General features: G+C 39.8%; 1 protein-coding gene and 1 long non-coding RNA gene across 2 annotated transcripts; one reads left to right on the top strand and one right to left on the bottom strand.

Annotated features, from left to right (window-relative positions):
- Positions 1-1,168: 1,168 nt before the first annotated feature.
- Positions 1,169-1,984, bottom strand: LOC144713141 (uncharacterized). The gene has a single exon (XM_078587642.1). The coding sequence runs from the start codon at positions 1,982-1,984 to the stop codon at positions 1,169-1,171; it is 816 nt and encodes a 271-aa protein (XP_078443768.1).
- A 9,308-nt stretch (positions 1,985-11,292) lies between these two features.
- On the top strand, positions 11,293-12,617 carry LOC144713280 (uncharacterized). Its single transcript, XR_013583990.1, has 2 exons — positions 11,293-12,358; positions 12,467-12,617. It is a non-coding gene; the product is annotated as an uncharacterized LOC144713280 (long non-coding RNA).
- Positions 12,618-23,984: the final 11,367 nt, after the last annotated feature.

Below are 23,984 nucleotides of genomic sequence, written 5' to 3'. Positions count from 1 at the left end.
TTACCCATTAAACATAACATCGGTGTACATTTACCCATTTTAATTTACTATACTGAATGGAATTTATCAAAACTCAAAGGTATGGATTTATCTACCAGTGACCAGTATTAAAATGTTGACCCAATCATCTGCCGGGACATCAATATCGACTCTGTAGAACCCTTTCACCTTAGTTTTAATCGGCGATGTTGTCTCTTCTACCGGCTGCCACCTTACATCATTTTAAAAAAAAAAGATGAACAGAGCTGAAATCAAACTCAAACCCATCAAATTAACACAATTGGTGATAGTGAAAATACCGATTGTGCCAATCATTTGATCCAAGGGAAGAACTTAGTGATATCTTGAGAGCAAGACTGGCCAATGGTAACCAATGGTGACGTCGAAAAGGGGGAAATAGCCCCCTCTCTAAGCTTTCTTCTTCTTTCACATCGACACAGTATTGTCTACAGATCAGAGGATACATAGAAAGGAGCAACCGATGTGTAAGATCTTTTTGTGAAGGAAGAAGCTAATGGAGATGGCGGCTTGGTAGCGAAATATGAGATTTTAGAGAGGGGGAGAGAGATGAGGAGGGGGAAAACATAAGAGAGGACTTTCTGGCCTTGTTGCCCATGAAGCCCTTGGTGCCACATCTGATGGCAGAGAAGCTCAGATGGCAGAAATACTTCTGCAGCTACCTCTCAGCCACAGGATCAGAAGTATTCCCACCATCTGCTGGCTTACCACGCTGAAGAGCTCCTTGGCCTAGGGATCTTCTGACCCGACGACGACGATGATGATGTCAACGATGATGTTGTCGTTGTTGTTGATGATGATGACGATGATGATGTTGATGACAATGATGGGTTTAGTGCAGCGGGGATGAAGAAGGGCTGCATGGAAGCTGAAATTAAAGGGATGTTTGATGATGAGAAGAGAGTGAGAGAGATTGAGGCTGTGCCCGAGAACGTAGACGTTGCATGAAGCTATTTTTCTAACGCCTTCTACCAGACATCTCCTATTGGAAAACCTTTGTGTAAACAACGTTAATCACAGTCGATCAGTTCGCGCCGCCCTTGTAGAACACGATTCCTGCTGGACCAATCCGCATCCTTGAGAGAGCGACGTAGAGTTGGCCGTGAGTGAAAAGTGGGTTCGGTAGATATTACCCCACTATGTTGAGAGCCTAACCTTGGGATTTCTTAATTGTCATGGCAAATGCGAGTCGAACTAGAAATTGGAGGTGCTTGAAGTGAAACTGAAGCGTTGATTGAGACGGGTATAGCGCGATCCATGGTAGGAGATGGACTTCGTCGTAGAAATTTCCTTGGATGACGATTGTGGCTTGTAGCATTGTCTGGAAAAAGCCATCCACTCGAAGCCTGATCCCATTGCATAGACCTTGCACCGTGTTCAAGTTTCGGAGAAGGATCATGATGCACCCGATCTTGAGTCGGAGCATGTGGAATGGCATTGTCACATCATCAGTGGTGTTTAGGAACTCGGTTGGGTAGAGGAATTTGTTGTGGACTTTTCCAGGAGGGATTGCGTTGAAGCTGAAGTACATCTCTTCACTTGAGAAGACATCAAGCACCATGTCATTGACCTTGACCACATCACCATTTAGAGGCGTCAAAATCATCTTTGTGATCAATTGAGTTGTGCCGTCTTCAAAGGTGCCATAAACCTGGGCAATCAGATCCGACAGAGAGGAGACGTGTTGAATCTCATCTGGAAGATGGACATCAGGGCCAACGTGTCCTTCTCTGACATCAAGTAAGAACTCTCTCCATGCTTGTTGGTCGGGTGAAATATGGACGTCGGTTCGTAGGCAAAAAATAGAGCAATGGTGCCATACATCGCTTCGGTTGAGGGACGAAGTGACGATCATTGAGCGTGAGCCTTTAGGTATGAGTGGAAGCATTTGTTTGAAGTCGTCTCCCATCACGATGACCTTGCCGCCAAAAGGAACACTTTCCAAACTTGCATTGATGGTCTTCATCACATCTCGTAAACGTGGCAGTGTACCATTGGAGCTTCCTCCACAATTATCATGCTTGCTGACTAAATTTGACGGCTGATCTTGGAGTCAGGTGTGATTCCTACATGTTGAGATGTGAGTGACGGGAATCAGAATTTTGAATGTCGAGTGCAACATTCGTCCTCCTTCTAGAAAAAGCGTCGTGATACCACTTGTTGCAATCGATATGGCACTGTGGCGAGAGGCCTTGATCTACGCGAGAATAGCTGAGTGGAGATACGTCTTCCCAGACCCCCCCGGCTTGTCAACAAAGAAGACCTTTGATGGGACCATCTCGTTGCCAGCACAAAAAGATGTCAACAACCTTGTTGGGCAGCTCGAGCCGACGCCCGTGACATGTCGTTCAAGTACTCTGCCTCACTACACATCAGCAAGCGTTTATATTTTATCGCTTATTTCAAATGTAATTTTTCTTTTCGAATGGTAGAGGGCCTATTTGTGTTTTGGGCCTGGTCCTTTTGGATGGTATTTTTGTCGTCGTCTTGAGAGGGCACCTCGTGAAGAGATGGTTCCCTCCCGTTATGGCCGATTGGGCATGTCTTTGACCCTATATAAAGGCTGGCATGCCCAAGTGGACCCTAAGGTGAAATTGAATCTGAATTTGAAAGTTTGAGTTTCTTCTAGTTCCTTCTTTCCTGTCATAGATAGTCTTGTAGTTAGATCGTGGGAAGATCATGGTCACCTTCTCCACGTCGAGATTCCATGGACGTCACCACCGCCCTGTTGTGTAACCGCTTGATCGTCTTCTTTCCATCGAGATCTATCTACACCTTCTTGGAGCAATCTCGAAGCCGTGGGATTCACCATTGTCCTTGTCGCTCGCGTAGCTGACAGATCGTTGCCCCTCCCTGGACGACGTCGATCTGTCGGCCCCCCATCACCCTCTTTAATGTTCTTGGAACGTTACTGTGCTGCCTCACGCACGTCGTGACTGGTTCGTGAGCCCACACCCAGATCAGACGCTCACCGTGCGCCCTCATCCCGCCACGCATGCCAGTGCCTGCCGCAAGCCAGCGATCTACCTACGCCTGCTAGGCCCGCGCGTGGCGTTCCATCGCAAGTGCACCTCCACTTGTGGCACACCGAGAAAGCCCCTCGCGCACGTGTCCGCCACGCGCCCGCCCTCTTCACCAAACCTGCCACGTGCCCACCTCAGCTGTGTGCACCTGCAAGTACCGCTTGCTAGCACCGTACCGTGCCACGACCCCTGCACGCCCACCCTCTCACGCGCGCCTGCCGCATCCAAAAGTATATTTATAATAGAAAAAGAAGTATTTTTATTATTTTCAAACTTTCAATGGCCTTTTTGCGAACTTTCGGTGCAAAAAGACCCTGAAAACAGCTCTCGGTCGCCACTGCAAGCGTAAAGATCCAATTTAAAATTTTACAGGGCTTTATTGCAATTTTTAATATATATTTTTAATGTTTTAGGAGAAATCGGAGGAGAGAGAGTGCGCTAGGGGCATATACACAATTACTTTTGGGCGGCGTCCAAAAGCAATTCCAGGCTTTTTAAGGACTTTTCTGCAAAAAGGAGGATTCAAAATGCACCAGCCAATGAGAGAGCGACACGTCATTGCGTGTTTAAAAACGAAACTAATAAATAAATCAATTTTAAATCCAATGGATTAAATTGGTTTAAAGTTGATTTATTAATAACTTTTGATCCTGAAGTCCGATTGAGATGATTTTTTTATGGATTTGTTCGTCTTTATCCCCTCTTTCTATCTGTATGTTTGGATCATTCAGATCTAGCCTACATTGATAGATAAATATTAAGTACTAAACGGGGGTAAAATGGTGATTTTTACCATATAACCTAAGTATAAAAGCTAAATTTCGAGAGGGGGAGCTCATTCTTGATGGTTCTCTATCACAGCCGCAAGACAGAGAGGAGTCCCACCCTGGATCAAGTTATCTGGTACTTTTTCCTTGATTGTATTTGGATTTGTGCATTTTGAATGAGATTAGTTCAATTTCTTATTTCTTCTTCTTGGTTTTGATCTGAAATTCTAAATCGCTTGGCTTGAGCGGCATGTACAAGCCCTGATTAGGATTGAGAGGAGAATTCAAGGGATTCAACTAAGCATAAGCTGCATTCGAAAGAAAAACTCTAAAAAGATTAGTTTTAATTCTTAGGAGATTAAATTACCCCCATTTCAGTTTTGAATTATCAAAGTTGCAAAAACAAACCAAACTCAAATTAAAAATTCCCTTTTAACCTCTCTAATTGACCTCTTGGATCCTTTTATTAGGATAAAAGAAGCCAATTTAGAGCTCCATATTTCTTCTATTCATCTCAACTCTTCTACCCCCCTTTCTAAATTCTCATCTAATTAGGGTGACTTGATCCTCATTGAAGATCAAATTCAGTTTAATCAGAGTGAAACAACCAATAATCACCAAATCGAATTCCTTACTAGCTTCCCTTGGACGACACTCGTACTTATCACTATACGTCTTAAGTGGAGTTCTTATAAATTTTATTGCATAAGCCAAAATCCACAACGACAAGGGCTAAAATTTGCATAGTTTTTATCCCTATTTTTGGCTTATCAGCGCACACGACAGAAATCACGCGCGCTTGCCGCGCGCCCAATTTCTGTCGTGTTCGCTGTGCCCGCTACCATCAGCGCCCGCTGCGCACAAGTTCTGCCCATGCCCAGCACCCTGTCCCGTGCCACACCTCGCTAGTGCCCTGCTCTCTGCTCGGATCTGACCTTACGGTCGTGCTGCAACATCGGTAAATACTGCCATCAGGTTCTATCGTCATTCCCCTACGTTTGCAGATCAATTATTTCTTTTAGTGGTGTTGACTTGGATTCCGCGCCTTCAAGAGTTAGGAATGTCCTTGACAATTTGAACATAGCTCAACCTAGTGAGAAATAGGAACTTTTCTTGTGGTAAAACACTAGTAGTTTACTGACGAGGATTGGAAGTCGACGGGTAAATCATTTTACCTCTCATCTTATCGCGTCTAATTGGTTCAAAGGGTCATTGGGAAGTCGATTGAGACTCAATCGATCTTCGTCGATTTAATAGTTCATCTCTCCATGCTTGTCGTTTGGACTTAAAATCTGCATCATATCATTTTGCATAGTCCGTACGAGCCATCTTCCTGTGTTGTAATACGTGACGTCGATCCCCATTGATTACATATTACCTCAACCTTGGCCTCCTTAGCACGTTCTGTGGATTCGATGGCTTCGAATACTACGTCGTAGATCTGTCGATGTTCTTCGTTCAACATGCCTTGTAGGTGTTCCACCATGAAGATCACATGCAAGATATTATTTCCTTGGCTTGGCCCGCATTTTCTATCTATCATTTGGAGTTCAACGCCTTGGGGCAACGCTGGGAACGCAGTGAGCGAAGATCTGTTGTGGTAGAGGATTGACTCGAGCGCACTCAACACTTCTTGTCATATCGCTGCATTCACTTGCAAAGCGTCGCTCGTGAAACAGATGTCCTCTAACATGGCGTCAAGATACTTCTCGAGAAGCACGTCTGGTTGGGAGATGTCATAGTAGAGTAACATCATTGCGAAGAGCTCACAAACTTGACGAGGAGATGCAATGATTGACGCAAACCTGAAATCATTGTCGAACTCTTTGTCAGAGTGGAGTAGGCCACGTGCTTGAGCAACTCTTTGATATGTGTCGTAGACAACACCATCAATAGTGTGCAAATCTTCGTAACACTTCACTCCTAGAATGTGATGAAGCGTCAACCAGAGGTAGTATCGCGTACTATTGTGAGGGCACATGAAGCGCACCCTTCTGATACACTTCAATCATTGACGTCGTGACCACTGTCTAGTGGAATCATTCCACGAGTAATAAGACAGGAAGTCATAGTACAGCGTTCGCTTGGCAACTTCGTCTACCAGATGATACCTGTTGTACTGCATCCACTCTGTGAGGGGCATGCATGCTGACCTGTCCATGATTTCACTGACTGGTTTGCCTTCAGCATACACCACAGATTGCATATTCTTGTCGCAAACTTGGAGGGCGTACACACTTGGATACATCTTCTGCATGCTGAATTCACAGATCCGCCAAAAAGACTCAGATGTAGATACGTATCGGGCACCACGATACTATTGGGCTTCATTGCGTGACGAAGGTTTTGAGCTGCACCAGCGATGGCACTGTCTCTTGGAGCATCCTTTGAAGATACTTTGGCTTGAATGCAGTCGTGGCCCTTGTAGACACACTTGTACAAGTACTTTCCTGACTAGATAGAATAGCAGATTTCCACGTCGATGTGGCAGTTGAACACCTTGCACAAACACTTGTTGTAAGGACCAATCCCGTGCTTGTCAATGAGATGCAAACCCTTTTGGACGCAACCATTATTTCGGCGCTGGTAGAGAGGGTATCTATCATTGTTGACTTGGGTTGAGCTGATGAAATCCTTGGGGAACTTCTTGGAGCAATTATCATCCTTCATACATGGGCATATTGGATTTTTAGAACTGCAAGGGCCATGAATCATGTGTGTCACCACGCAACCAAATAACTCCTTATCGTTGCGATATGGTAACGCGGCACACACAATCTTGTCGATGTCTTCAGGAGTCTTTGGCTTGTACAGATCATCCAATATGCAGAGCATGTGTGTGTGGGAGACCATGCTTTTGAAACTCGATAGCGTACACACAACCTTTAACTTTGCCAAATATTTCCTTGTCGATGATCAAATGGAGAAGCTCCTTCAGTTTCAACCAAAAAATGCAACAATAGAGGTCAAATCAATCATGCGCCTTCTGGCCAGGTAGTAGAACGTCCATGATTTCGGGCCATTTTGGGTTGCAAGTCATCGTGATGAATCAATCTGGCCTCCCCATCTTTTGTACGATGGCCATGGCATTCTGGTACAGCCCTTGGATGTAGTGCGGGCCACCGGTGAAGGAAGGGGGGAGAATGATCATCCTCTCTACGGGTGCGGCAACATCGTCGATGGCAACTTGATCAATCAACCCTCGGTAGAGGCTTGCACACAACATAACCTGGTTGCAGTGAACCCACTGCAAGCAAGACTCTTCAACATTGGCGAAAGCATCCACAACATATTCTTAAAACAACCGGCCAAAAAGATGAAGCACTCTTGATGAGTCTCGAACCATGAAGTGTTAGGCATAAAACTGGTTCATCGTCACCTTGCCTCTTTCCTTTACTTGCAGGCTCCACCCCGGACTGCCGTACAGAAAGAGCAGCACGAAGTGGAGCGGATCATAATTCACGTAGAGCTGATTCACGATCTGTAGGCCTCTACCATGCTTTCGAAGAACAATGTTGCGCCTTCCATCGCCTTCGTTTCCGTCTCTAGGTATAAGAACAACAACTTCTAAGCATGTCGGTTGACCATGACCGTGATCGGGGACAGAAGGCTCCCCGACTCGTACCTCGAACTCTTGGGTGGATATGAAGTGAAGTCCTTCTTCGTTGTTCGCTTGAAACTAGCGAAAAATAGGTTTGGCCACACTCAGGCAGTCGTGGAACAAATGGATTGGTCAAGGATGTTGTGATGCAGATTGGGGAATATTGAGCTTCATTATTCGATTTGGTAGTCCATATCGTAGATGTAGATTTGAGCAAAGCAGGGGGCTTGACCAACAGGGGGCAGCAAAGCAGTTGAGATCTGATGATAGACGCAGCCTTGGATGCCGTACGTGTACACGCCGTCATGGTTGTCTGCAAGGGAACGGTTGAAATTTGCACCATTGGACATGAAACTGAAAGCTGAATTGTAGGCTCAAAGAAAATTGTGGTAGTGCTTCACCTCCTCCATTGTACCCTCCAACAGAGCAAGAAGCAGTGCTGGTGCGTTGGGAAATGCCGACAACGCGACCTCGCCATCCTTGCAGCATAAATGGAACACTGGGTTTCGCTGACTAGAGGTAGGTTTGCATTCTTGTATCCACATCTTCGATTGGCCCGAAGAGCATGTTGCAGTCATGCCCTCGAGAGAATGTGGTTGAACATTTGCCACATTGCAGGTAGCTGCAAGAAGTGTCCTCACATTGGCTGACCATGTTGATCGATGGTACGCAATTCGCTCGGCCCGACGGTTCCCCTCAATTGCGGGCGCAATCATCGTCCAGAAGGGTACATGTATTCCTATTATTAGTAGTTGAGATTAGTAGTATAGATAAATGTATAAAATGAAATATCCAAAATAATACGGGGGATATAATATTTCATTACTCATACAATAGAAGGGCATATAAAAAATAATTAATATTTTTTACGCCCATTTTCTTTATTTTATTCGAGAAAACTTAAATATACCTTCCCGTCTTAGTCTCTCTTATTTAAGACCTCAAGATTGATATAATAATGCATGCCAACCGTTGAATTTGGCTGTGAAAGGAACAACGAAGACTATATTAGAAGAGAGAAATCTACGAAAGATTGATAAACTAAACGTAAAATGTCAACACACATCAAGCCGTGGAATATTAGAAATTGGAGAACTTCAATCTGGGAGCCAACGACATCAAACCTTGGAATATTCAAAATTGAAGACCTTCAATCTGAGGGGAAAAGTGGCCGTCACAAAGAGAATGTTGTGACATTCATAATTTTGTGACAATGTCTAACATTTGTAACAATTTCAATCTAAATGTTAGACATTGTCACATATTTCTCCCCAGATTTTCAAACACTATCACATATGATCAGCCGTAAGATGTGTGATCGATAATGGATTTTAATAATTGATAATCGATAATCGATAATCGATAATGTTAAAAATTCGTCGTGGTATAACACCATATTTCAAAATTATGGATTTTCAAAAACATCAAATTGGCAAATTCAAAGTCCCACAAAAGTAGTTTGTGCGTAAACTTCGTGATTTGCGTAAATAAATCTGCACGCACAAAGAAGGAAAAACTGTTCAAAGACGTTCTTCTGTAACTTCCATCCAGGAATAGCTCGGCATGGTAATCAATGCGACTAATCTCTTTAAGGATTTCATCACGCTCTATCAAATAGTGCAAAATTATCTACCAGAAACATAATATTTCTCACATTTAGCGGAGTAGATATGATCTACATAACAAACGTAGACAAACAAAATATCCAGGATTGACCCAAAAAGTTATCCAACAACGTCATTGTCAAAATAATAAGAAATCAATAAAATATATTGCATTTTAACTGGGATTCACACTATTGGGGGCGCAAAGAGAAATGAAGAGTTCCAAAAGCCTGTGAATCTTATTAGGGCGTTGATGACTGCTGGCGAGGTGACTGACGCAATACCCGGAAGAGATAGAAAACGTTCCTAAAAAATATGAACTAAAATTTCAGAAAACAATGCAGACTTTGCTAAAGTGCCCGCGATCCATCTTTATTTTACTTCTATAGAGTATCACATACTCTCGGAGATATCGCCCTGCAATTGATAGACGGAGTTTGCCTTCCAACAATTAGTCAGAGGGATTTTATTCGTTGAAGTTAGAGAAGGAAATGTTGTGTAGCTCTTGTAAATTAAATTTATAACCAAATAATGGATTTTCGAAAACATCAAATTGGAAAAAATAAAGTCCTTCGAAAATGTAACCAAAAAATGGATTTTCCAAAACATCAAATTGGCAAAAATAAAGTCCAAAACACCAAATCGCCCTACAATTGAAGTCTACATTCTTTAGCCCTTTGAATTTATTTATTTCTATTTAATGCGTAGCCATATTTGCTTGTTTTTTGAAGCTTTCAAATTTACAATTGCCCAAATGCCTATTTGTTTTTTTTTTCTACAACATCACCATTTTTCTGTAAGTAATATTTGATTTAATTCAGATCTGGTGGTTTCACTTGGCGGAATTTAGGGCAATAGAGAAGGAAAATAATTAGGGCTCCTCAATTAGAATCTGAAATCTACGGTCAAAATTTTATTTTCTGTCAAAATGCAGGGATCTCGATCAGATGTGGACTCTTGAATCAGAATTTGAGATTGTCTATTCGATCGAATTTGAACTTCGCGGTCAAAATGTATGGATATGAACTCATTCGAGATGATCAGATGTGGACTCTCGATCGGGAGTCTGAGATCTAAATTTGAAAGTAAATAACTTCCGATCGATTAGATGAAAAGATTCTGATCGATGGAGAACTTCGATGTCCATCGATCAGAAATTTTATCAATCTCTTCATCTTTCTTTATCACTTAGATCTAAATTTTAGAGCAAATAACTTCTAGATAAAAATTCAGGGCTTCTCGATCAAAATTTAGGATCTCAGATTGAGATTAGCAGAAATAGGACATATGATAGCCGATCATGGAGTGGAAGAACATAATTAATTACCTTTTGCTCGAAACAACCAATGGACAAAATCTGCTGCGCTTGTTTTCAAGCTGTAAGATTTAAGCTATTCGCGAACTCTCCATGATCCATTTGTTGGTCGTCGGCTGCTGTCGCTTTTTCGACGACGTGCCATATTCCGTTATTGTTAGAGCGAGCGAGTGACGAAACTCCTGGCTTCCACTCTCTTGTGCACGACGTAGTCACCTGGCCTGAGCGTATGTTGCTGCTTCTCTCTCTCTCCCTCTCTTATCGCTCACTCTCTTTTCAGCCAATCAGAGTCCAGAAAGGTACACCAATTCCTATTATTAGTAGTAGAGATTGGTAGTAGATATGAACCTTCAAATCTGTAAGTATATGTGCAGTATCTACATCCTATGATAGTACGAACGTAGTTTTTCAATCCCATGTTGGCACAGCACATAGTCATACTAGGCTTTACATAAGAATGAGATTGGCTTTAACTAAATTGTTCCCTCGGGTGTGGATGGGTGTTACTGTCCAAGCATTAAGCATGGGGACATGTGGCATCATTGCATGCCCATAGCTAGTCACCTGAATACAATATTGTTGATCCTATAAGGGCACGAGATGGTGGACCATCCCATTTACTGAGCCCCGATCCGTTGTCAGTCACGTCGCAAAGCCCGAGCCGATGTGAAGAATCTACTATCAGGTTTGAGAAGCACCGTTGTCGTCTCACTTCGTGTCAAGTGTCTTTATGTAAATTTTCTTTCAGTTCGTTGTCTTTGGATTGTCGGGAGGCCCCTCCTGCGTGAATACTGGCCTCCTGTTCGTTTTTTTTATTTTTATTTTAGTACTATCTTTAGGGTGAGGAAATCCAGGTTGGACTTCCTTCTCCCCCTAAAGAGCCCTTTTAAGGGGAAGCCCAATAGGCTTTCCCCTTAAAAGGGGGGACCAATTAGGCCATCCCACAACTTCCACTTCCCTTCTATAAGAGGGGGAGAAGTGGACGTGGGATGCAGGCTTGTTGTCTTGTTGAAAATCCAGAACTGTGTTATTAGCAGTAATTTTCATTTGTTCTTGTGGAGGAGTAGAAGTTGTTCATCGGTTTTTTTGTTAGATTGGCATTTTGGAAAAAAATCGAGTTGCTTGTTGTTCTTTTCCCTTTCTCTGGTGGGATCCATCTATCTCTTGTTATCAGATTCAGAACTGTGCGTGGCGTCAAAGTGGAGAGGGCCCGATCCCTTCTTTCCTCTACGGCCGTTGAAAATTTCCACCGGAGGAAAAAAACGTGTTTATGCTAGTTCATCGAGGAATTGGTTCTTCTTCAGCATGGATGACCCACTGATGCTCTAAGTCACGGCAATCCGATCAATCTCTACCGGCGCGTGGATTTGGATGAGAATAGAATCACCGTATTTTTTTTCTTTTCTTTCTTCTTCGGGCTACGAGGATTTGATTTGCTTGGAAGACTTGTCCATCATTGCCAACGAACTTGGATAGTTCATTTGCAATTCGACCTGAAAGTTCATTCTCTGACGCTGATTTGTCATCGCTGATAAGCGTCAAATTTCTCCCGACCGAGGTGAGGTCGACATTGTATTCTCATGTCCCAGCATCCGAGCCGCAAGGTGATCGAATAGTCCTCGCTTATTATCGCCTGGAACAGACGGGATTCATCTGTTATCGCTCGCTCCCGACTGGTCGTCTGAATCAATTGTCTCTTGTGTGTTGTCGTACGGCAGATGAACTTCTCTGTTTCCTCTCCTGGATTTCCATCATCTTTTCTCGCAATTTGTTAATTACGGTAGGAGACATTGGAAGATCGCCATTGTCTGCTTTGAACGGTGATCGACTCATGCATCGTTATGGAGATTTCTCTGATCACTTTGATTGAATGACCGAGGATTGCATCGACCGTACGGACCGATCTGCTGCCAACAGCGCCAAGCGCCAGGTTTGTCTGCTCCCCTTTTCTTTTACAGTACTAATTACCTTTTTCTGTGCTGATCTATGGCAGCTCCGCTGTGTAGTGAGAATTTGAACGTGACATTTAGGTCAGCCACTGACTACTGTGTTAGTTATTTTTGTTTGACGGTACTTGAACAGTTCGTACTCGACGATGGTGTGGACGTTCACGGACGGTGACATTCCCTACCTTGTAGGTCTCGAGTTGAACACCCGGATTATTGGGAGCTTGGTCATGTCAAAACCCGTCACGTGTCGTATTATTGATCTGTATCTCCCATCATCCAACGATTGACTTTACTTCTCGTTATTATTTTCTTAAATCATTTTGATATTCCATATCATTAACATTGCATTTAGTGATTGACCTACGTGACGTAACATGAATTGTCCACTCCTGACTGTCGTTTTACACCACAAGAGTAGGCCAACCACGTATATAATGCAATGGAGGCTTCTTTTTCAACTAATGGTATGTGTAATGTTCCCACTTCTTTTAAAGAGGTAGCAAGAGGCCTTGCTTGTGTAGGGAGCAGATGGGATTGTACATTTATGGTTCCTTACTGACATGTAAAATACCACCAAGGAGTGTGCTCGAAGACATCCTGTCGACTCCACATGGCACTTGCACTGGTATGTTGGGTTCAGCGCATTAACACTCTATCAACATGCCTATAAATTAGGAGACTCATGGGAACCATTAAAAGGACAACCCCTGTGTACTCTTCATCGTCAGGACCACCAAGAAGATGAAGGAAATGTCTATATCCAAGAGTGACAAGGGGAGGTAGCATACGTCAATTTTGTAACTAAGAATAATAGTGGCAAAAATGTTCAATAGAAGAGAAACTGTAGATATCTCAAAACCTGAAAACATGCACACCATTATCGCGATTATTTACTAGAGGTACTTATCACTTTTGCAAATATTTGTAGTTAGATATCTCAAAAGAAGCACGTATATTCCACATCATGAGGATTGGGTACTAGATATACTTATCATATCTGCGAACTTCTGTAAGTGTTCGCAAATAAGAGAAAGTTGAACCAGGGCAGGATAGAGCTAATACTTGGAATTTACACAAAAGTTGTTACTATTAGGGATATTATACGACAATATTCCCACACGAGATTTTGTACCAGCTATTCCTTGGTCGTGATTAAGAAGATTTATTCTAATCATTTGAAAAATAAATTTGTTGCTTCAATAAGAGTAATCACATATAAAAATGGCATTCCAATGAAATTTTTAGACTTGGGCATGTTCAAAATACAAGATTAATAAAGTTGCGGAAAGATGCATCGGATTTTGAATCATATGGGACTTGTGAATCTTGGATTTTTGGGTTCTATAATAGTGGAGAATATACCAAGGGAAACAGTAACGAATAGATTGTGATGTATGCAGTCTAATATTTGTTTAAAAAGAAAATGATATTCGTGCTTAATCACTTTAAATACTTTTTCTATATTGAGATGGGAATGATTGATGAAGTTCAGGTCCAATAATTTTAAGAAATAAAGCATATTAAACAATAGAAAGGTGAAAAATATCAAAAGAGCATGACACCTCGATCAAAAGAAGATGCATAATACCTCGATATAAAGTTTACACAGTTCATGAAGGACAATAGTATCCTAACTTAACTGAAACCTCTGTTGTCACCACATAAGTATTGAGAGATGAATAAGGACAATACACCTTGTTGGACATGCAGCAATCAATAAGGATCTTATCAAAATTACCAGTTATTTTTAGGAACATGTGCTTGAAATATTCTAATATACAGTGAATGTGTAGTACAATTATGTGACTTCTACACCATATGAAATATGAAAAAGAGAAAAACGTGGCTTTTTGTACATTAGAGTATAGGGTGTCTGGCATATGTGAAAGGGGTTATCCCAAACAAACTGAAAATGATGACAACTTATGTAGATTAATGGGATACTTAAAATGTACACATGGAGACATATGTTACTAACTGATGAATAAATATTGTTTGTTGCAAGAAGGACATCTTGTTAAAGGAAAACATATCCAATGAAAAGAGCATAAAAAAAATGATTCAACTTCTATGTTGGTGAATTTCAGACATAAACCATACAGCCATGGACATAAATACTATCTCATTGAAAAAAAAATTTCCCTTCCACGCGGGGGAAAAACATAAAACTGCTACAGTAAGATGATCCAATGCTGTGTTTGTCATATTATTGCACAAGAAAACAAGACCAAACGCTTATGGTGATGTAAGAATTAATGAATCAGGAATGCTCGTTCATGCACAAGAAAAAATCATTATACTTGGTGAACCCTCCTTGGATATTTAAAATATTAAACACATCAGTTTTTATGGTTATTTAAAGGAAATATGACTATAGATACAAAAGTTGAGACATACAAGGCAACGTTAAATGTGAAAGGTTGCCATCATTTAATATTGATGTAGTGTTATCACTCAGAGGAAGTAGAGCGTTGATTTAATGATAGGTTTGAAGTTCGCATCCCCACATTGTTGTTTAGGATGATATTCACACAGGATAAATATTTGTTACGTTACTACTTGAAGCATCTTGATTACTCTGTGTACCGCTCGTGATCTTCACGCTATTGAAGTGATCTTCTACTGCTCGTGTTTAAGTGTAATCAGTAAAAGTTGAAGAAAATATGAATTTGAGTAAGGCTGATTAGCTTTTTAGTTGTTCATGGTGTTTCATGGTTTTCTGTGGCTATCTGTATCTGTCAAGTAACTTACTCAAATAAAACGAAATCAGATATAGAGCATAAGTGCCTACTATCAAAAATAAAATGGTAATGACACCAATAGATGACATGAAAATTTAGCTGCTTTTTATAACATCCTTACATTGTATAAGTTTAGTTAGTAATATTTATTAAATATTTACTCATGGAAATATATCTGGATAAAGGTGAATAGGTTTTCTATTGAAACAGTGAATGAGAGTCTCATTTTATTAAGAGGTGAATGAAGAGGTAAGATGTGACACTTATGAACAACTGGATAGTCCGAATCTGAAAATGGTGACATAGGGATATGGAGATAATATTTACACATATATAACAAACGTTAATATCAAAGAGATAGGACAGAATATACTAAAATAGAGAAGGAGTGAGAAAGAACATAACCATCCGTACGTTTTATAAGTTTAGTTAGTAATATTTATTAAATTTACCAATGGAAATATATTTGGATAGGGATGAATAGGTTGTCTGTTTGAGAAACACTGAATAAGAATTTATTTTATTAAAATGATGGTTCAAAAGATAAGAAGTGATACTTATGCAGTGTTAGGTAGTGGGAAGGTGAAAATGATGACATGAGGAGACGAGAGAGAAAATTGATAGGGATATAAAAAAATATTCATATTCAATAGAAAGTATAGAAAATATGAGAAAAGTAGAGAGATGGAATGATAATGAAAATATAGGCGCGATAGATAGGTATGAATAAGTGCATCCATGTAAATGGATGCAACTATCAATGGAAGTTTAGTGATAGTGGGAGAGTCTTTTCATTGAAAAAAGGGTGTATCGAAATGCTTGAATAGGTGTGAATAAGATAGGAAGTGAGATAATAAAATAAAGCAGTGGATCTCGCCTAAAAAGGAATGATAAAGAACAAACATGTAAGTCAAAGAGAGAAATCCCATGACATTGTATTTGACAAGGACCACAGTAATTTTCAGATGAAGGTGAACTCCTAAGCTTCTGTATTGTTCATCCTCAGTGACCCATGGCACCAGTGATATCACATCTCACTTCCTTTTAAATAGCCACCAAATATAGGAAACAATTGCGAGTTTAAGATTTAAATCATTGAAGGCCTACTTTTAATAGATCAGAATGTGTGGACAGATAAATTATGTAGAGAGAAAGCGGCTCTAAAACTTTCACCTTGATTGAGCATCTGATGGTCATATACTATGGCTTTGAAGCAATCTCAGGCTTCTATTTTTAAAAAGTATTCTCTCATTATAGGGTTTTATTCCTTGATTTGTAAAAAAAAGATTCCTTCAAAATAGTAGGCTTATATTTTTGGTTTTTTTCTGAGCGCGAAGCCCCATGTCCTGGGAAAAAATATTCACGCCACATTTAAAGGTGATGTGTCAATGCATCACCAGGTGTTACATCAACTTGTTTAATCCTTATGATCAATACCGTGATGACACATGCACACACATACTTTTTACTGGAGCATTCATTCCAGTTAATGCCCCAACCTTTATCCTACCTACACCTCCCCTCAACTCAATCTTCAGAATTTACTTATTGTTAATTAAATCACTCCTTTTTATTTTGGTATATACTTAAAAAATAATGAATTCCAAGCTAATGATTGATCATTATAGCATTAGGATAATTGGATGATTTAATCACACTTTTCATAATTATTATTTCTACATGAGAAAATCAAATGATGACTCATTACAGTAGAAGAAATAAATTTCAACCCTTTTATAATTCTTACAACTATGTTACAGATTATAAAATGCAATTCCAGCCAAAAAATTAATATCTCGTCCAAAAAAATGATTGAAACAAAAAAACATTTTCCTAATTATTGGATTTCAGAATATGTAGTCATCAATTTCCATACTAACACCAAACAATTTGTAAAGTGTTAATTACCTATAAGATAATGTTTATTTGTTTTGTAGCCCAATTACACGATTATATGATAATTTTAATGCAAGAAAACATCCCTGAATCGATAATACTAGTACTGCATTAGTATGCTATCACCCCGATTAAATGTCCCATTTATTGCACTTTAATCTTCAAATTTCATCTGGATCCACTAGTTTCATGTATTTGTTTGCAATGATTGAGAACTAACTCTTCAATTAATTGAATGGGATGATTAGTCCTCGTGTGTATGAAAAATGCAATCTCGTCTTTTAAGATATCATTGCAGGATTCTTAATAAGTTTTTAGATCTAACTATTTGGGTAGCCGAAAACTCTCTATAACCAGATTGACATGATAACATTGCAGCTAAGTAAATCCCTAGTTAAAATTATTAAATAATGTGAAATCCAGTATTATCAAAATATTTTGAAAGTCAGCAATGTTTGAAAACTTTAGTTATTAATAATTTAATATTATTATTGATTTTGAAAAAAAGTGGAACATGTTATAAGTCAAGACAATGATTTAGTCTGTCATTACTAAACTTGATGGGCTGTAAATGGTAGTGTGAATTTGTATTTCATTTCATGATATGGCTAAAATAATAAATCTCGCATGTCAGGGTATATGAGATAAAACGCAATTCTTGAAAGTATATCAGTCTTGGTTTCAAAATATTAGAGAGTAACCAGATATTCATCATATGAATATACATTTACGTTTTATTAGTCGAACAGCACAAACATGATGAGAAAATTACTTGAATAAAACCATTGCGAATAAAGCAGAAATTATTGAAAGAAATTACAAATAAAAATTACTTAACGAGTAAAAACCATTACGAATAAGGTACTAATCATGTGATAGAAATTATTGATATAACATATATTCAATGTTTCAAATAAACCTCTTGACCTTGATAATTTATTATGTGTAAAAGTTTTAAATTCTGCTATTATACTCAAATTGCGATCCTTTATGAGCATTAAAACTCTACACCTGTGTAACAAAAATTATAAAACGTGGAAAAATGACCATCATTTAATGCAGAAGCAAATTATTAGTAGCTAGGAATAGAGTGCTATTTGTGGTGGAACCAATGCATAAAAAATTTATGTTTAGAGTACATTTGATTACATGAGAGTAAATAAACCTTCTGATCATATGATGAATATGTTTAGAAGATTGAAGAGCATTAATTTCAAGTCATTGTATGGATTTTGATGAATTTATATACGAAGTCTACATGGAATTTGGTCAACCCATGCAACTCTATCAACCAATGTCAATTACATTTAAAAAAACAGTTGAAATGGTGTCCAAGGAGTTTTTGAACGAGCTCGAGACTAAAAAACATCTTATACATGAATACATCACCTATGGTCATGGAATCCTGGACATAGCGCTTTTAGCAGGTAAGGTCGAATGATCAGACCAACAAATATTGACTAAAAAATTGTATAGTAAACTATATACTTCATGTGTGAATATATCCCTCATTTCTAGATAAATTGAATTTTTTTGGCAAGTGAAAGACATTAATTAGAATATCACTTTTGTAATTACTCAATTAACCTTGAGTAATTGATATGTTCAATATGAAATAGACATCTAATCATTGTTTGACTTTTAAATAAAATCTTCTCCAACATGAATTAAGAATAATAGGATTTTAAGCACATAACTACATGAATATATAAGGCAGGTTACCAGGTTGAGGCAGATCAAATAGCAATCAATTTATGCATCTCATTTTCAAGTCAACCATACATTAAATAATGACATATTTCAAGTTTTTATAGGAATCAAATCAATGCCACTTCTTCCAATGAAAATTTTGAAAATTGAAATAAGCTTTCTAGAAATATTTTGAAAACTGAAATAATCAAGCCATAAAATGTATTTGAATAATTTAGGTTGTGAACAACAGACAAATATTTAAAAGTTGATGGGTGACCATGCTATGCTATCTTTATTTTTTTCTTTACATAGGCCATGTGATCTCATTTTATGGAGGTCTGAGGTTTCATAGATGTCCCAAAATGTCCTTCCACGACACTGTACTAGTAAGAGATAGAAAAGGGCAAGAAAGGCAAGTTTTCTCGCTATAATTAAAAAGTTGTGTACATTTAATGCTGCCCCCAACTCTCTCGTAGAGAGGAAGAACTTCCCCTCCTTTTTAGCTCTACCTTTGAAGTTGAAAGATCTCTCCTTAAGCACCCTATCTGCAAGAAATATGTCCCAAGAAAGATAGAGAAGACCTTTAATCTTGTGCTCCCATTGTGATCATCTCCCACAAGGCAACAAAGAGAAGAGAAAGAACTAAGGATTCAATCACCATTCCTTGTACGTCTAGGTTTCTTTTTTCATTTTTTATTGATTTCAGGCTGATCAGTAGGATGATGGAAATTTAAAGAAGAAGATAAAAATGGAACATTCAAGGGAAAATAGAATAGGCAAAGATCTGAGGTTTCAATCATCAAACGGGCTAGATTTCCATTCTTATAAGAGATAGGTCTTAGATAAAGAGTGGATCAATATTGAGAAAATATATATTATATTAAAAATCAAAGAGGTCAGAACTATTTGGGAGGAAATGAGAAGAAGTTGAAGACTGAAGAGAGACCAGAAATTAAGGGCATTGAATAATAAAGAGAGATATATAAACCTGAAATCCATTGAGTTATATTTCATATCATGTTGCATATATATCTGGTTGAGCACACTATTTTCTGACTATATTTTATCTTTCATACATATTATGTTGAACCCGAATTAATATGTTTTTTAAAAGTTGAAAATCATTAGTAGCTGTTTGTGAGTTTGCGTGATTACAACTTGAATTCTGACAAAAATTTAGGGCATTGTGGGTATTATGTAGACTTGGGTATGTGGGCAAGTAAAGGGAGACATTTGAGAAGGTGGAGGACTTGCAGATCCCATGAAGCAAAGGGGGCTAAGGACATTGAACTCTTCACCAATTTTTTTTTATTTTTCGATATCTAGTGTATTCCTTTTTACCAAGTGTTTTGCTTGGGGGCCATAAAACTTGGGTCAGGGATTTCAAAAACTATTGGTTGGATATCCCCAAAACAGAAATAAGGGACTAGCCCTAACATCAATACAAATCTGTGTCTTGGCCTCCTTCAACCATCCCACACTAAATAGGTGGAAAATTATATAATTTTGAATAGTTTAAATTAGAAAAATTATAAAGGCCTAATCACCTCCCCTCTTGGGCATAACCTAGCCATTGTAAACTAACATATTTAAGCATGTACCGTTTCACATTTAAGTGGACCCATTTCTGTTTTTGAAAACTATTATTTTCAAACTACATCTAAACCAAAATTTCAACATAAATATAAATATCCAAACCATCTATGAAGCCCTCGCATGAACAATGGCCAAAAGCAGTATCTCAATCAAACTAAACTTATCAGTAAGGTAGCTTAGACGAATGCTCATATTTGATATAATATACATATTGATGGTAATTGGAACCAATATTTTGCCTTAATCTTAAGAGTTTGAGGGAAAATTCCAATTTTCAAAGCATTTGAAGTACCTCCTGTAGTGTTATAAGACTCACATTTCTACGCAATATCATATAAGTACTCATAAGTATCTTCATTAAATTTTCCATAAAATGATAGCAAAATTTGATGAAGATAAGGGTCTATTTTAAAATTCACATTCATATGTATATCCCCATGGACTCTTGGATGATTTTTTCTGTCAGCTGGATCATAAATTCCCTCTATCTCATCACTCTATTCAGAAAATTAGAAATCTCAGCCATATCCTTGTTCTATTCCACAAATGTCTCCTCCAATTCTGCACAAGAGTCTTCCAATTTTCTAGTCTTACCCACAAATTATAGAGCTATTAAATGTTAGCTTTGAGATCTTTTACACTGTATAAAACAACTAATCTGAAAAAATAATAATAATTGCAAAAAAAAATATGAAACAAAACTTTTAGAGACCACATAATGCTCCTCTCCCTTTCCACTGTCAAAAATATCTCTGCACGTCAAACTTCAGTCAATAATATAGATAGTACAATGGGAATAACTAAAGGGGGTTAATGTCGTTGGTTTAATTCAGATTTAACCAAAACTATTTATGAAAATATCCAATTAAATACTTTATTATTAATATAGGGAAAGTAAGTGGTCGATCCACAGAGAGGAACAAGTTTAATTTCAGAAATTTTCATAGCTTGTAAATGAAGGAAATGCATTTAAAAATGATAAATAGAATTTCTGGGATTTCTGTTGACTCTTAGTTAATTTATATGTTTTCTATGATTAAATTGAAGCATATGTACAAAGGAAACACTAACAATATTTTATACTAACTTTCCTAATTTTAATTAATCGCTAGGAATAGAAAATATATTTTATAGATTTTTATAGAATTTACACCAAAAACCTGTAGACATAATAAAAACAAGAGTTAGAGACTTTTTATAATTTTTTAAATGCTAAATTTACTTTAAACTGACTATATTAATTTGAAAACTGTTTCTGACTTTTAATGCATAAATTTTTTTAGAGATTTTTCCTGATTGGTTACAATTTTAAATGCCCAAAACAAATAATTTGCTATTTCTAGAAGTGGGGTAAGGGGGGGTGTGGGGGGCCGTGGCGGTGGTAGCAGTGATAGCTCTGCTTTGGGCCTTTGGGTTGGGGGCCCGACTATGGCCCATGTACACCGGCCTAGCGGGTCGGCCCAACTGTGGTCATCCAAATTGAGTCAGGACTTAGCAGAAATTGGGGGGCAGAATGGTGTTCGTGCTGCATACCCGCCACATGACACCGCACAACAGTGTTTCGCCTAGTTGATGAAATTTGAATGCTATTTTTTTGGATTTTGAAATGGAAGATGGTGCAAAATAGAGATAATGACAAACTTTACAGAGAGGAAGAACATGCTCTAGAGATAGAAAGTGGTCAAAATATGGAGATAGAGATAAAATGAATAAATGGTGTAGATGAATGATCCCGGATGTTGTCAAGACGTCATCGGGTTGGTACCGAGATGATACTCAAATACCTAGATGATGGTGGACGTCGTCAATGACGCCGCTCGATGGATAAATACCTAAGGGGAGCATAACTACGTGATGTGATGGATCTCAGGCGAACGTACTTGTAGGCCCTGACTCGTGGGGATTTGCTGCGTTCTGAGCTCCAGGATGGGCGACTACTGACGGTGACGCTGACCTTCTGACCCTCATTAGAGCGAAGACGGCGACTATAGTGTCGAACATAATAATTCCGTTGGCCCTCACACATAACGGACTGGCTCGACCCGTTAATGGAAATTCACTCAATTCTTATTTTTTGATGTATGAACTCTCACCTAATTTTAATCCGAGCGCAGTGGAGTGCAGCTGAAAATATACTGAAGGACGTAATATAACTGACAAGAAAGAGGAACAACGTACCTTGTCAATAGCGTCGTTCATCGTCGGCGTCTTCGTCGAGCACGTGCCGGTGGGCACAGATAGGTAGATGCATGCTGTTTTGGGGCAAGGCTTAGTTTGTCTGGTGGCGGTGTCACGCTGTAGGAGTGGTATTCGGAGGTTGGACGCGAGGGCAAGTTGGGAGAGACGTACATCGAGGACGTGACTGAAACGATTGGCTGGGTCTGGTGGAGCGACTTAAGATGGGTCGGCACGAGCCATCATGCGGCGGATGCGAGCGGCGTTCAAAGGAAGGTAGGCAGCGCAAACACTAGGCGTGCAACAGAAGGTAGACCGGTGCAAAGTTGAGGGGAAAGGACAACCCATCAGGGCGTCACAATGCTCCAGTCCCGCCGGCACAAGCGAGGCTTGTAGGCATGCACTGGCAGGAGACGTTGACTCTGGCAATCCCACAACAACTTGGAGTGTAAGGCGGTCAACGTGTAGTCCACCGCGGCCATTGACGTTAGGCAAGCATGTGATGAGTATGACGCGTGCGATGCGCAACCAGGGAGTGGCGAGCACATGACCAGGGACAGGCTGGCTCTAGAGGAGGGCCGGTAGCGCTTATTGGACCCCTGCGTCGTCCTCAACGGTCACACAGTCGCAATAGCACTGGCGTCGTCGAGTGGGTCGATGCCGGATTCAGTACTTTTGTCGTGCAACCGACTGGAGGGTGCACAAGCATATATGCAAACGGTCGGCGTTGACACTAGGGCAGCAGCAGATCAACGTGCGGTCATGGTGGGGCCACGCTCGGGCACGAAGCTGTCGCAGATGGCAACGGGAGTAATCGTACGGTGCGACAGCTAGCTTTAATGCCCGTTGGATCATGGAGCATGCTTCACGGATTGTTGACCGCAACGCGTAGTGCTCGCGGTCATCTACCAAGCGCACCAAGATGTGTTTCGCAAGCGCAAGTTAGTAGCATGAACCATGCACTAAAAGCGTATAGCGTAGTGCTCGCAGTCATTTTCCCTACCCCTGTCTTCCTTGTAAATGCGCGGTCAAGCGGTGTAGTGACCACACTATCGTGGACTGCCAACTACATGGGGCGTGTGTTGAGTGGTTGAAGGAGATCACCAGCCAAGCCACGGGGCAACAGCATTCTCTTTCTCCTTCCTTCCCTTCTTCCTCCTCTTTCTTGCTCTCCTTCTCCTTTTGTTCTTTGTGAGACCAGCAAGAAGCAAAGAAATCCTTACTCAAAATAAGCTGCTCTGAGGGTGCTAGGGCTCCATCGTGCCCCTTATACGGGGGCACGATGGCCCTTACTAAGGGCAGGGGAGCCCTTAGTAAGGACACTAGTGCCATTGGGGGGGGGGGGTCTTATACACAGAACCCCCCTTAATACAAAATTAAAATATGTTTTGGACACAATTTCAATGGCCCAAACACGACAACATGAAACGACACAACTGACGATGATACAAATGTGACACAACAAACACAAACGCGATGAACCCGAACACGTGAACGCAATAAAACATCGAGAATAAGAAGCACGTGCAGAAGAAAATCAAAACAGTCAGACAGGCGGATTTGCTTTACCGGGGGTATTGGAACCCAGGTGTTTCACATTTGCCTTA

Source organism: Wolffia australiana, chromosome 15, assembly GCF_029677425.1.
Source record: "Wolffia australiana isolate 7733 chromosome 15, ASM2967742v1".
Classification (NCBI taxonomy): domain Eukaryota; kingdom Viridiplantae; phylum Streptophyta; class Magnoliopsida; order Alismatales; family Araceae; genus Wolffia; species Wolffia australiana.
This window is presented reverse-complemented; position numbering and strand designations above follow the sequence as displayed.

Coding starts and splice junctions, on each gene's coding strand:
- LOC144713141 (XM_078587642.1), bottom strand. CDS start 1,984: ATGAAGACCATCAATGCAAGTTTGGAAAGTGTTCCTTTTGGCGGCAAG.